Source organism: Dryas octopetala, chromosome 8 (assembly GCF_963921425.1).
Source record: "Dryas octopetala chromosome 8, drDryOcto1.1, whole genome shotgun sequence".
Classification (NCBI taxonomy): Eukaryota; Viridiplantae; Streptophyta; class Magnoliopsida; order Rosales; family Rosaceae; genus Dryas; species Dryas octopetala.
Genome location: NC_141373.1, coordinates 20428249 through 20444468, shown reverse-complemented (window position 1 = coordinate 20444468; position 16220 = coordinate 20428249). Strand labels below are relative to the sequence as shown.

The 16220-nt window shown below is 34.1% G+C and overlaps 1 protein-coding gene and 1 pseudogene across 1 annotated transcript; one reads left to right on the top strand and one right to left on the bottom strand.

The window, feature by feature from the left end:
* Positions 1-8877: 8877 nt before the first annotated feature.
* On the top strand, positions 8878-11281 carry LOC147277903 (GDSL esterase/lipase At5g45670-like). Its single transcript, XM_086255758.1, has 5 exons — positions 8878-9127; positions 9351-9475; positions 9832-9890; positions 9980-10549; positions 10939-11281. The coding sequence occupies exons 1-4, from the start codon at positions 8878-8880 to the stop codon at positions 10068-10070; spliced, it is 525 nt and encodes a 174-aa protein (XP_086111884.1). The 3' UTR covers positions 10071-10549; positions 10939-11281.
* A 1467-nt stretch (positions 11282-12748) lies between these two features.
* Positions 12749-14904, bottom strand: LOC147277902 (casparian strip membrane protein 2 pseudogene; annotated as a pseudogene).
* Between the last annotated feature and the right edge of the window lie 1316 nt (positions 14905-16220).

The following is a 16220-nucleotide window of genomic DNA, read 5'->3' as shown; positions in this document are numbered from 1 at the left end:
ATCACCCACATTGAACCTAGCTTATTAAGTTGGGAATAATATCATTGCGATATGGAGGGTCAAGTTATTGGCCCCTAACATTTGGTATCAGAGCCGATGGTTCAGCTAACCTCTAAGTCAAACACGCGACGAGCCATAAACGACCTAGGCTCCGCATCAGTAAGAGGAACCGTCAACAAACCCTCATTGACTGGGCAGTGGACTAAATACATGGAAAAGGAAATTTTTACTGATTTGACTGTCGGAGTGCCCTTGGCTAGCACCGTAGTGGTGCCCCCTCATTCTAGGGCCTTTCTCTTGTATTCGCTTCTAAATAAGCAAAGCTATCCGATCACAGTCTTATAGTTGAACAGCCTAGTCTTCTTCATCATGTCAAAGAACCCCCTGTACATATAAAAGCTTCTTCATCTTTATTAATCATAACCAGTACATACAAAAGCTTGTAACAGTGGTCCTCTAACTACAAAGTATGGGAATACATAATCATTTATTAATGTCCAACATGAAAAGATGAGAACATAGTACATTAACATTTGAACGATCAATTAAGAAAAACTTGGCCACACAATTTGATACGACAATGATACTGTACATATTAAAAGAAAAACTCTTAAGTTTACATATTTTGGTTGGTGTTGAAATTTGATAGATTAAATGCTAAAAGATGTTTGAGAGAACTTTCTGATATCTTATTCATTTTTAGACGACGGAGGTATATATAACAAAGATATAACATTTACAAGATATACAAATGGTAAGAGTACAAAGTCAGCTCTACACCAACCACCCATTAATTACAAATCCCAAATCCCATGAAACTCTCTAATGTTAATTACATAAGTTGACGCCTGCCAATACTAATTATTTACATTAATTAAATGGTTGACTCACGCCAACATTAGATATAACAAGAAATTTATCTACAAAACTTTAAAGTAGAGTATATACAAAGTGACATCATGAAGTACTTAAGAATAATATTCTGTTAAATTGCTGATCCAAATCGTTGAGCCATTTTCATCTACATTGCTAATGATATGGGATTAGAAATGATGAAAATCAACTCAGCTTCACAAGCCTACCTTCTGAAGGCAATTTCTATTTACCAGCCTTTGCTATGTTATAGGAGCGGTGGCAACCTACAAAATGTTCAAGGCAAATAATTATACATCCATTTCTCCTAGTATGTGTGCTTTAAAGTCTTGATAAACATCCATTTCTCCAATGTCAAAAATAGATTTGTAAAGCATCATCATTTCAGAAGGGTGGAATTCAGGCTCGGGTAATCCTTTTGCAATCCTCTTCAACTTTGTGATAAATAAATTATCAGAACTAAGATAAGAAAAAAAAAAAGGGGGATAAAATTAAGAATGATATTGAAACCCTAACTGCAAAGTTTTGTATATATTCAAGAAAAGTTTAGGTGACAAATTGATTGATGGGTTATATATATACCTCTGGTAAATCATTGATATGATCTGTTTGAACCCTTGGTCAGGCACTCCAGTACTAGCACCATCTTCCTCTCCATCTAGGTCTTCAGACGCCTCAGACCCCTTCACCATTCTCTTAGTAAGTGGAAGCCAAAACTTAGTTAGCAATTAGATCGAGAAGGAGATGACAACAGGTTTGTGAAGATGAATATGATACTAACTCAGTGTTTATGTCATTTTTATAGATGTTCGAAGTGTATAGTGGGGGGTTATGGTAGGAGTTTTTCAAAAACAAGGGGCTTGAATCTGGTTTGGGACAAGGTTTTGATGGCTTGATCTTATCTAGTGTAGGGTTTTTCTCTAGATCTGTTGGGTAGGTCGAATTGTCACTTTGCCAGATTCGTTGTACATATAGGCACTTGCCTTGGTTGGCACTTGTCAGGTTCGTTGTACATTCTAGCTAGCACTTGCTTTGGTAGGCACTTGCCAGGTCTGGCTTTAATGCCTTTTTGTAATGAAATTTCCTTATTTATTAAAAACAAAAATATGATTAAAGATATAAATTAGCTAGGGAATTCCGAATTCCCAACAAAAAAAAATAAAATAAAATACTTGCTTAGGAATTTCCTTGTTATCTTTTCTCTTTTATTGGTTTTCAGAAAACTGTATATGTTCTGAAATTAAAAACAAAAATATTATTCATTGATGTTTAACCAAATTGAAATATAAGTGAGAATGTACATAGATTTGAATCCGTATCATTCTCTGTATCTTTTAACTGTGGGACGACATATGCATGGATGGAACTACCTGCATGGCCATGAACGTATTAAAACTTAAAGTTTTTCAGTTTTATAATACACCCCATACAAGTTCTTTTCTTTTTCTTTTTCCTCGAAAGTCAGATTTGTTATTCGAAAGTATCCCAATGAACTTTCTTAAAAGATATTAAGAGCTCGCGTTTAATAAATTTGAAATGATTAGATCATAAAAGTTATTTTAGATCAATTAATATTATTGAAATATTGCTTTGTAAATTATATATTCTTTGCGTAATTAACTAAGTTCCAAATTTCAGTTGTTAGAATTTTATATATATCAAAGTCATAGTATGTTCTTGATTTGACAGACTAGTAAGCCAAATGAAAACAAAAAGGAACTTTATATATATATATATTTTTTTTTTTTTTTTGTCTTTTTTTAAGATTTCCATATATGAAAAATAGTCTATATTTGTTGGAGAAACCAATTTGATTAGAGCTACGTATATATGTTATCCCACAATGGCTAAGTAGTAATTTATTGATTATAAGGCAACCACAAATACTAATGCTGAGGTCTTTTGGTAAAAACAAATGTGCATTTTAATGTGACAAACAAATTATAAGGAGATCATTCAAAAGTCTCTAAAGCTTAATTTATGCAGAACTATCAAGTCTTAATCATCTATTCGATCCATTATAGTTATTTGGATTTGGTTGAAAGATTGCAGTTTCTCAAAAGGAAAAGATACTGGAGTAATTTCTTTGCCTCCCTCCAAAATCTGCCCTACATCTGTTGTGAGGGAAGGATTGGACATGTTGTAATTTGCTCATCTGTTATTTTTTTGTCGAATTTAAAGTCATCATTGATTCTTGGATTAAATGGAGCGACATATCTGCCATTGTTCAAAAGTTATCATTATTGTTACGGAGAAAATTATTCATTGAAATTATTCCATAAAAACTGTATACGTTATGAAATTATTATCTTTTCTTTTTTATTGGTCTTTGGAAAACTGTGTATGTTCTGAAATTAAAAACAAAAATATTATTCATTGATGTTTAATCAAATTGAAATATAAGTGAGAGTGTATATTAATTTGAATATGTATCATTCTCTTTTCACTGTGCGACTATTTGCATGGACCGAACTACATGTATGGCCATGACATATTGAAAATTAAAATTTTACACACCATACAAGTTATTTATTTATTTTTTTTGGGTTGCGATGCTTGTCAAAATACAATATCAATGTCTTTTAATGAAGTGAGAAGAAGAAGAAAGGGGCAGACAAGCACAATATGATAATAGGTGGATCTCTCCAAATTAAGACACACAACTGTAGACACACCTAAAGGAAGAGGATCAAAATCCATCCTAGAGATCGATAGAAGACGAAGACCAGTCATGAGGGTTGAGGAGTATATGTGTGGGAGCTAAATAATTCTAGAACGTTATAAGCAAAAAATGTCAGTTTTGGCAATTTCATTAACAGAAGAATATTTAATAAACAAAAATTGAGAGATGAGTGCAAGAATACAAAATAGAAGTTTGACTAGAGCCTCCCTAAAAATTAAATGGCTTATAACAAGCATGAAACATAAATTTTTTTGCTGATATTAAAATTTCAAGGCTTTTTATCACCAATAGTCCCTCTACTTTCACTCAAACATCAAATTGGTTCTTAAAGTGCATTTCAATCAATTTCATCTCTCATCTTTTCCATCGAACATCAATTTGGTCCTTAGACACATTTTGAAAATTTATCAAAAATAGTTCGGGATACAAAAAAATTCTCCGAAAATTCCTACAGACTCGTCTTGACTACTACTATTTTTATATGGGGTCAAATTATCAAATTGATTTTTCAAAAAATTTGGAATTCCCAAACTAACTCCCTGAATTTTCTGGAAAATACTAATCGTCAATTTGATAATTTGACCCCATATAAAAATAGTAGTAGTCAAGACGAGGCTGTAGGAATTTTCGGAGAATTTTTTTGTATCCCGAACTATTTTTGGTGAATTTTCAAAATGTGTTTAGTGACTAAATTAATGTTCGATGACAAAGATGAGGGATGACATTGAATGAAATGCACTTTATAAACCAAATTGATGTTTTGGTAAAAATTGAGAGACTATTTATGATAAAAAGCCAAATTTCAATTAGTCTTATTTTGTTAATTTCTTTGTTACCAAATGCTCTTGGTTGCCAGGCAGCACCTGATGATGCTTAATATGAATATTAATGATTTGAAATAGGGAATTCATACGCCAACAAATTGAAATAAAAAATAAATTAAAAGGAAAATATATCATGTTAATTTTATATATCCAAACCTACTCGATCAGTGTGAGCTCAAGTGGGTAATTGACTTGTTCACGAGCCTGCCATCTGACGACATTTTCTCTTGACCAGCCTTTGCTCCGGAATGAGCGGTAGCAACTATAGAATTTTCAAGCCAAATAATTATAACTTTGATTTCTCCTAGTATGTGTGCTTTAAAGTCTTCATAAACATCCTGGCCAAAAAAAAAAAAGTCTTCATAAACATCCATTTGTTCAATGTTATCAGATACATCTATGGCATTCAATAGCGCACTGTCAATTTGCTATCCCTCGTGTTCTTTATCAATATATAAAAGATAAAATTAAGATTGATAATGAAACTCAGTTAGAACAGGACCGAAAGTTTAGATATCAAAATTGAAAAAGACCCTAATATTAAAGTTTCTTGTCTTCTTTATAGTTTGTGAAGTTCTGTTTTCTTCAAAAAGAATGTAATGCTTCAGCCCACTCCTAAATATACACAGGTCTTACAATTAATGGTTCAGGCTACTTTTATTTCCTTTATCTCCCACAAAGTCTCTCACACCAAAACCCATCAAAACCTAATAAAAGGTTTTAAAAGGGACATGATAGGCTTGCAAAGGAAGGAATTAATATCCAATCAAATGCAAGCATCTCACAATTAAATTTCCAAACACTTTCGATGCAAAAGTGACTTCACTCATATAAGCTTAATGAACAAATTAGAGTTTGGTCTTTCTAACATTTTTTATTTGAAAAAAAATCTTATGGCTTTTTTTTTTTTTTTTTTTTTTTTTTCAAATAAAGCCCTTATTGTTTCTAAATAAAGTCCTTTAACCATTGTCTTGTCAAAGAAATTTGTCATTATTTTTTTATTTTTTGAGGGTATTCCCATACCTTTTTAGGGTATATAATGAGGTTTGTGGAGACTGTCCAAAATCTCTGAGTTAAAACCTAATATAAAGCTGACAAACAGGATTAGGGTATAATAGTGAATATAGGTAAAATAAAACGGTTTATTGATATTGGGTTTGAAAAAGATCAATACAATGAATTGTTTCAAGACCGATCCTAATTGACATCATAACTGAATTCATTTGATTGATACATGTACCCACTAATTTAACATAGATCCAAGATATTTCATTGAATCATTGATAAAGAAATTCGGTGTGGCCTCTGAACCAAATTCTTAGCGAAAAAAAAAATTCTATAGAATTGTGAAAGACAGAAAGATCCTTCATATCGAGTCATACCATTACATTATATTGACAATTTAAAAAAACTATTCATACTATGAGCATAGTATGATGGCGGTCATGCAAGTATGCCCCCATTGTCTAGTGGTTCAAGACATCTCTCTTTCAAGGAGGCAGCGGAGATTCGACTTCCCCTGGCAGCGCTTAAGGAAGAAGTAAAAATGCACTACCAAACACTCGAAAATGGCCACCGAGCGTTTGGCGCTTGAGATATATGAAAAAAATAGAAACTAATGGACCAATATTAAGTAATATGAAATAGTTACAATATTATTGGACTTTAGTTAGAATTTTAAAAGACATAAGGCTTTAGTTAATAAATTGTAAAATTAAAAGACCTAAATAGAAGTCTCCTATAAAAAATTTGCAATCTTTCATACAAGATTATCTTAAGACATTTCATTTCACCATTAATAAGGATAACAAAAAAATTTTATTGTCGATGGAAAGAAAAAGGTACAACAAAATGGCTATGTTCATCCTTAGTCCACAATTAAAGAGCCCACGATAACATATATATACTGACACCCATAGGAGATTGATGCTCATTGTTATCTGGAGGAGCTCGATCCAATTTTCAAATTTTCCCTTACTAAAGGAGTTTGGAGCCATTCATCTATGATTGTTGAATATGACCTTGTAATCTTTAGTGATGGAATCATAACCGAAGCCATATATAAAACAGTTGACCCCAAAATTAAGTACATTTCCTGTTGAAAATAATCTTGTAATCTTGAGTGATGGAATCATAACCGGATCAGCATAATTAACATGGATCCCAAATAAAAGAAGTTTTGGCAACTAGTGGAACTCTTCAGTATGAGGGTTCCATAATTCTTCTAGAGTACTACTATTTGCACACTCTTAAATTTTTTTTTGCACACCATTTTCCTCTTTTTTTCTCCTACACACCCCACACATTCATCTCAAATTCAAAACCTCTCAACACACACCTAACCCATTACCAAAATACCCTCATTTCATTACACACCCACACACCCCATCTTTCTCTTTCCCTCTCTCTCTCTTTCTCTGTCAACACACACCCGCGCAGCACCACCACCGCACGCAGCACTACCCTCCCTGCATGCGCACCATTCTCCTCCCATTCTCTCTCTCTCATTCTCTCATTCTCTCTCTCTCATCTCTTTCTCCTCCCTGCTGCACCACCATGCCAAGCTCGCACAGCCAAGAAGCCCCAACACCCAACGATGCCGCCGACGCAAATGAGCTCGCGCCAGACAGCTCTGCCCAGCTCGCACAACCACGCCGCAGTGCCAGCCAAAAGGATGAGCTTCGCAGGCCGTTCGACAGTCATCCGCCGAAACTGGCGGGTTCGTTCGGTAGCCATCCGTCGAAAATTTGAGTTTCCTTCGGCAGCCACCCACCGAACATTTGCTGCAACTCGATCATCATCGATTTCCTCAGCCCGGTGGCGTTCGCCGGCGAACCAGGCGACGAGACACCCACCAAACATTTCCTTTCTCTTCCCTCTTCCTCTCCACACCCGCCAACCACCCAGAAAACCAGCGACGGCGCCGAAACCAAAAGCACCACGCCGGCGTTGATTCCGTTTCCGGCAGAGTTGGGAGATCGAACCACCCTCCTCTTTCTTAAGATCGGGGCTGGTGTGTGTGTTTTTTTGGTCGGGGTAAGAGAGGGAAATGGGCTGGTGTGTGTTTTTTTTTTGTTTTGTTTTTTTTTTTCTGTTGATGGGGGTGTGCAAAGAATGAAAATGGAATTGGACTTTAGGTGAGAGAAGGAAAGAAGAGTCTTTTCCTTTTGATTTAACACTACTACAAAAATGCTCATACATATCACTATATTAATATTAGTTTTAAAGGTATTTGATATAATATGGTTTTTAATATCGTTTAAAAGTTTTTTTTTCAAAAATTGATATATAAACTATTTTACATATCATTAGGATTTTGAATGTGATATATTATGTTGGAGAAATTTATTAACCTCCTTTAAAAGTGATATCTATACAAATAAATGATGCGAAAATTTAAGAAAAGGGAAAAACGCGGTACTGTACACCACTTAAATTTTTTTTGACAACCCGTGTTTACACACACCCACACTCACATCCAAACTGAACCACACCCAGACCAAACCCACATCCTAACTCATCATCTTCTTCATCGATCTTCGACGAAGATATATGGATTGAGCTCGAAGATTAAGCTAGCTAGCTGGGCTTCCAATCCACCCAACTTTAAGATGTTGAGAGCGAAGGCTTGTAGATCGAGATCGATGGGTTGAGCACTCGCGAAGGCTTGCAGAGAGTGAACGCGACAGAGAGACAAAGAGAAGTCTGAGAAGTTGCGAAGAGAGAGAGAGAGAGAGAGAGAGAGAGAGAGAGAGAGAGAGAGAGAGAGAGAGAGAGAGAGATCCAGATCGACCCAGAGAAACCTTCCTGATACCACCATCCAGCCTTCACGATTTCAGGTATTTGATGAGATTGTTTTATTATTTTTTCATTTTAATTTTAAGTTTAGATTTCGGATTTAGGGTTCTAATATCTGCAGGTTGTTTGAACATGGGTGTTTTGTTTTTTGGGTGTTTCTGGAATTTGGGTGTTTTGTAGTTTGTTTGAACTCGGGTCTGTTGAATTTGGGTGCTAGAATTCTTTGTATTTACCCGAAATATAGAACATTATGCAATAATCATTCATTTTGGGTCTGTGTTATGAATTTGGCTCTACCTGGGTTTTGTTCCTTTCACCCAGAATTTGGCTCTTCCTGATTTTGGCATTTTGGGCTGCTTATGGATCTCTGTTTGGTTTATTTGAAGATTTTGGTATTCTGAAGTCTGAATTATGTTCCTCAGTGATGATATTAATATGGGTTACTTGTAATTTCAGATAGTCTATTTTATATGCATTCATTTGATGCTTATCTTTGTATGTGTATTTGCCTAATGCACACTTGCTCTATAAATAGCCACTCTGGCTTTGATTTTCTGCTTCAAGTTTCTTTGATGGCTATAAATTAAATTCCTTTCTTGGTTCACAATTCTTTAACATTCCTCAATCTTGATTCTCTGCTATAAATAAAACTATTTGTATCCTAAATTGGGTTTTCTGTTTTCTCTTTCTTGGCTCTCTATGGCTTGTTGTGGGATGAAACTATTGCTGGTGATTGCTCTGTCTTGGGTATTAAACACGCAAGATTCTTCTGTTCATGCAAAGCCACAAGTGCCTTGTTTTTTCATTTTTGGTGACTCATTGGCTGACAATGGCAACAAAAACTTGCTTCCCACATTTGCCAAAGTCAATTACAAGCCATATGGAATTGACTTCCCTATTGGCCCAACAGGAAGGTTCTCCAATGGTCGAACCACAATTGATGTACTTGGTATCTGCTCCTCTTCTTAATTGACCACCATTTTGTTATTTGGTCTTGCTTCAATATGCTAATTATTGTTATCGGATATGGGTTTATAGGCTTATATTCTTTTCGATCTTTAGTTGTCATTGAATTACATTGTGGTTTATAAGTTGTTCTCCTTCATTTTGGGGTCTTTTTGTTTGATAAGCATAAGACTGATATAGGCTAATTGAACATTTTCTCATTACAGCTGAACTTCTGGGATTTGACAAATACATTCCACCATTTGCTTTTGCCAATGGCTCTGACATACTCCAAGGTGTGAATTATGCATCTGGCGCTGTAGGAATTCTAAAAGAAAGTGGGAAGCACTTGGTACTTAATCTCTTAACTTTGCTTTTGAGTTTTTGACACTCGGAAAAATGTTAGCAACAGTCATCCACGCCCATAAGTGACTGCCAGCCATTGATGCATGTGGGGTTGCCACTGTTCTAAACCTCTTGGCCCATTTGCAGTGTGGACAAGACATCGATCACCATGTGTCCAATTGAATAAAGTTAAAATTCTTTTGCAGGGTGCATGTATTAGCATGGGTAGGCAGTTGAAGAACCACAAGATATAATGTTTCTTTAGTGCTTGTCTCTGCTGTCCTTTCACCTTATATTGATCATAGATAGTTCTATATCTTTATGTTCTATAATTCTCTGACCTTGCTGACTTTTGCTACTCAGGTTCTTGCCTCTCTCCATCATGCAGTCATTCCTTATCTATCTAATCTTGTCTTGTTATGGTAAAGTTACATACTAAAGTGGTTTTATTTTATTTTTCATATGTTTTCTTTGTAACTTTGAGTCTAATTCATTGCTTGACAACATGCAGTGACTTCTTAACTAAATCATACAACATTGGTGGTGTTATCAGTGTCATGGCTCTTAGCAGCCTCTTCATCCTCATAAAAAATATGGTTTAGACTTTAGAGTACCCTAACTTTTATGAGAAACTTTATGCATTGTTGGTTCCTTTAATTTTTATGGCAAAACATTGGTCAATATCTTTTCAGGTAATGCTAATTACTACTATTGTAACAGTTTTCAGAAGCTAAAGTTGTATAGCTAGTGAGAAAACCCAGGAAATTGACATAAGTTTTTTATCCTTTTATATATGTTGTGTTCATGATAATCAATTGAATGCAACATAAAATATATTCTATGTGATAGCTAATTATAAGGCCTGATATGGATTATACAATCTACAGAGCTTACCGGCTCTGCCATGGCTGGTGCTCTTGGTGGGTTCAATGCCCACGCCAGCAATATTGTTGCTGCAATCTACATAGCCACTGGCCAGGATCCTGCTCAGAATGTAGAGAGCTCTCACTGAATTAACATGATGGAAGCTGTGAACAATGGCAGGGACCTTTACATCTCAGTCAGCGTGCCTTCCATTGAGGTACAATACAACTAATTGATGCTTCTTTTGAGTGAATTTATCTCATTCTAAATTTTAAATGAGTTTTGAAGTTGATGTCAAATCCATGGCCTAGTTTTTGGGGGAATGTTATTCTTTTGCTTGTGTTTCTTGCATTGTTTTCCTTTCTCATGTACACTACCTATCTCGATTGACATGCCCTTTGCAGTATATTGCACTTGCAAATCACTATATGTTTGAAAATTTTCATATATTTTTATTCTTACAAGTTACAATGAATTTAGATAACAATATAGACCATTTGCTATGAAATCTTGAATATTTTAGTAATGTGATTTGGTATGAAAACTCAATTTGCTTCTTTTTAGTACTGTGATTTTGTAATTTTGTTTGATTTTTCCAATTGTTAGGTGATCGAATTTATAAGGAAAGCAGTACACATGGGAGGAAATTGAAGTCAATGAGGTGCAGATTTCATGGGTTAATTAACTTAATTTTGATTCAATTAGTTTGTAAAATTATTTTCCCTCATAAACTGCTATGATACAAATTAGAACAAGTGTGCACTGCCATGCCTTATATTTGTACATGTTGATGACTATATAGGCCTAGCTTAAATTTAAGGATGGGGTTAGAGATGAGGTCTCCCCCTAATTTTTGTGATATGTAGACATATTTTGGGTACTTGGAGATATTGAAATTTATGTGAATTGAGGATCTTTACTATGTAATGGATATTGAGCATTTATCTCAATGGGTTGGCCACTAAAAAAATATGCAATACAAGTGTAATGGTATTAAGCAATTATCTCAGTTTTCATGAAAAAAATTGATATCTAAACAGGGTTTACATAACAATAATTTCAAAATATACGAGATCATTCTTTCAATGTAAGTGATATCAATCATGCCTTCAAAATCAGTTCCATTACTCAAACTGATGTCTATGAGTATATTTATACCAGTTTCATACTCTTAAAACATATAATTCAGATATACGATATCATTTCTTAGAACTAATAACAATATCTATGAGACTATTTATACCAGTTCCGTAATTCAAGAACATGTAAGTCTGATCTAAGATATTTGTTCTTATACACAATACAGATGTCTATGAAAATAATTATACCAGTTATACGATTAAAACTCATATTATTTATTTATAAGATATGAGTTATAAATATAATACTGATATAATATATTATAAATATATCATTTATTGCGTTTTTAACCATCCGGGAAGAAAATATATATTGCATTTAAAAAAGAAACTGATGTAAAAAATGATATAGATATCAGTTCAAAACTGATATGTAAACCAATGAGAATAGATATCACGCTTTCCAATATCAAATTTTAGGGGCCTTAGATATCGGTAAATTACTGATATGTATGAGCTTTTTTGTAGTAGTGTAATTTTTTTTATTTTTTTTAGAAAGGGTGTGCAAAAAAAAACTTAGAGGTGTGCAAATAGCAGCCCTCTTCTTCTAAACATATCCAAGCATTGAAACAACTACAGTGACTAAAGATTTCACTGGTAGCCTTCACAGTATCTCAATTCACAGTTTCCTAGCAAGACCATAAGGGAAACAAAGATCATCTTGGCAGTTTCCTAGCACACACGCACACACACACATACACACACATATAACATGCATCAGATCCAATAACCAAACAATAGCAATTAACAGTTAACCCATGATATAATGAATAAAACCTTAACACGGACTGAAAAATTGTATGCATCTTTCAAAACATTAATTTCACTTCAAAGATGCATACAATTAATGTTTGATACCAAATGCTGTATCTGATATGACATATGTGTTCATATCCAAATTAATTTTCTCACATGGGAACTTAAACTTTCACATTCATATCAGACGTAAACTGACTTGAGCATCGGAGTATCTTTTGTAGGTATCCCACCCCTCTTCGAAAACAAATTCAAATTAAAGTCACAAAGTGAGGGTGATCCAAAGTTCAATTTTAAAGTCAACATCAATAACCTGTAGACCAAGTTATTTTCTTTGAATATTTTGGGTCCAACAGTACGCAAAATGACAATAACTTCCATTAAATTGATGGACCCTCATACATTCGATCAATTAGTACGTACTTGATCCTCTCTCTCAAACTAACACAACCATACATTTGAAGGAACTCGACCATACACAACACCAATCATATGTATTTAAGCAACTTGATCAATCAATGCTAAACTCTACGAAGTGCAAAAGCAGACAGCATAATCAAGAATATAAAGATAACAACTGCGACGAATGCCGAAATGACAGCTCCACTAGTTTGCTGGCAGAAATCACCAAACTGTTGGCAGATAGCAAGCCAGTTTGAACCAGAATTTCCGTTGTGTGCCAAGTAAACTATGGCAGTGGCCGCCGCAGCACTTGAGGTGTTTAGAGTTAACGCCAGCTAACATAAATAAACAGATTATTTTCATGTCAAACATATATAAGAGTGGAAGTTCAAACATATATATAAGTGGACAAATTTACTCTCGCCAGACAATCTCGACCATTATATTATCAAACAGTAAATCGATCATAACCATAGAACTATATATGTTCGAATGTGTACGTTGTCTCAATTTATGTTATGATAATATATATTACAGGAAATTATAGATTTGGTCAATTTATTTTATACCTAGTTCAATTTTGGTCCACAATCTTTTTTAAGTTCTGTTTTGATACACTAATTGTTCCACTTGTTCAATAAAGGTCTATATTTGTTTTCTCAAATTTGTCCTGCCTTTTAACCTATTAAATCTCAGCCAAATTCAGTAAACATATACTTGTTTTAAAGATATGCATTTCCTCTTTACAACCATATAAAGATCATTCAAATCGAAGTTCTAAAACTCAAGATAATTGGTCCTAAAGTAAGAAATCCGAAACTACCAATTTTTCTTAGAAAATTTTTCAGATTTTTCAAACTTCACCAAATTTCAATTTTCTTTGATTCTAATACTCCAAATTGGTTCATATGACTAAGAAATGATGAAATATGACTATGAAATGAAGAAAACTCAACCAAAAGGATTTAAAATTATAACTTAAAAAATATCGTGTACCAAAATTAAACCAGGTATAAAATAAGTGGACCAAAATTGAACATAAAAAAGATCGTGGACCAAAATTGAACTAAGTATAAAATAAGTAGACCAAATTTGTAATCTTCTCTAATATATATAACATATCATAGATCTGAAAATAATAAGACGGAGTGTGTTAATTGAGAAATTGAGGCAAATTAATGGTTGGAGATGTAGCTTACGGTGTCAAAAATAAGCAAGAGAAGCCTTGGAGCAACTGCATTGGGACGAACAATGGTTACTATGGAGAAGGGAAGGGAGAGGACGAGGTAGCCACTCACTATGGCCATTGCTATCACAAAAAACCTGCAACATGAGCATTTATACCCATGTCTTAGAGTGAGAGGCTGGCAGCATATTTTTGTATAGTCAATAAATCTATTGAGTATATTTCATTATAAAATAAAAAAAAACAAAAAAAACTATTTATATAGCATATTTTGTATTAGGTCACAAATAAACAGAATGGCTAATATGAGAGACAATAAATTCAATGGTTGGATTTGAACCCTTACTTGTCAAATTTCAATCAAACCATTGGATGCATTGTCCCTCACTTATCTCAGCCTCATATATATTAGCCAGACTGCATAAATAAATATGGAACACATCTATTATAAGTGGATCTCACCTCTATTAATTAATGATGTGGTTTACAATGTAGTCAAAAAATGTTCATAAAACATTATTTTTCGTAAAAATGTTTACACCATTACATGGTCATGGATAGTGATGCTAAATGAATCATATTTCTTACCACATTAATATAGTGATCATATTATGTGGCATGTGGAGTCCATGTATATATAAATTATTAAAATTAGTTATTAACCATAACATATGTCGCATAATGTGATTATTATGGTCGACCAATGCATCAAATTGAAATTGGTCATAATTAATTGACAAGATGCAGAATATATAGAAAGATAAATAAAAGAGCCAATTAAGAATGCACTTACGTGAAAGTAGGCAAGTCGTCATAACTGGCATCAAATTGGAAGAACTGTGTGAAAAAAGGAAGAGTCTGACCGCTAGACCCCATGGTAACCGTGGCGCCAAGGGCGGCTGCCGTAGCGCCAAGCCTCAGAATGAAGTCGAGTACGGCAATGCCCTTCTTCCATCCTCCCTTCTCATCATGCTTAGCATGAGCAGCTGCATATGCTACATATGCCGCTTCTGCGTTAGCATGCTGCTTATTTCTTAACGACTCTGCAGGAATGTCGATGGTTGTGCTTGAATCACCGTTCTTCATCATTTTGACTACTTACAAATTAATTTAAGCTTCTAAAATGAGAATAGCTGAAGCTGAATATTGGAACTTTGGAAGAGATTAGAAAAGCTTGTGATTGAACTGGTTGATGGGTTGGGCATTTTATATATGGATTACTTGATTTTTAAAGTCCTATCTATGATCACAAAAGTGGACAAGTGTCACAGGTAAGATTGGGATGAAGTGGTTGATTTGATTTATATAATCAGGTCAATACAATTATAAGTAAGTAATATTTTAATTGCAATGCATCGTGTACTAAATTAGTTATGTATTTCTTTTTCTTTTTTGAACAATACCAGTGCTCCTTAATTTCATGGCAGGCCCCTCTGACTTTTGAGGAAGTCAAAAGGTAACCGTGAGATCAGTGAGATATGAAGCTAATCGTATTTGTACATTGTGATTAGAGAATGGAACAGGCAACTAAACCACACCAATCTATTCCTAATCTAACTAATGCCAGTAGGGAAAGTATCGATACCACACCCATGAGGCCATGAGGCCCATGATATACAGTATTCTATAAAAAGTCAATGAAATATTCAAACCTTAATTGGTCTAATTTAATATAGTTGAATATGATAGACTACTAAAAGGAAATCTGGTGAAAAAAATAAAAAATAACAGCAACTATGCTAGATTTGTCTTAGGATTGAAAATTTAAAACAATATTATGTTTTGTGGCTCACGACCAAATGGAAGATCAATAACAAAAAAAAATGTGAGTAATGATTTAAAGAAGATTTGGATAAAGAGGATAAAATTTAAGTGAAGAAAAATTGCGGACACTCGAGTAGCCAGATATGAATTTGTAAGTTTCTTTATATGCTCAAGTTTGATCACATGAGCTCAAGCGCAATCAATATTGCGTTAATTTCTTGACTTTTCTTGTATATAAACACGTTTAATTTTGATATACTTTAATTTTTTTTGTTACAATAAGACTAGGTTAATTTTTTTAAAAATTATAATATTAGTTGGTTAAGTTTAAGACAATATCAATGCAATATAAAAATAAAACAACGTGGTCTCCAACAAGTAATATCAATGGTTTGGCTTGGGACACATAGCATGTGATCATCATTGGGAATAGAGCTTATTGACTCAATTCCCGTGAGATGGAGTAGTCCAAAGAAAACACCTAAAGTCCAAACTACGTGGAGCAGACTCAAGAAAATTTTGATTAAGTTTGACGTGGAGTTGCAAAGATCAATATTAATCCCTAAGATGGAGTTGCCCGTGTGATACAAATCGGATGATCGCACTTAGAAAGGACCTTTTGGTGTGTTTTGGGTCAGGAA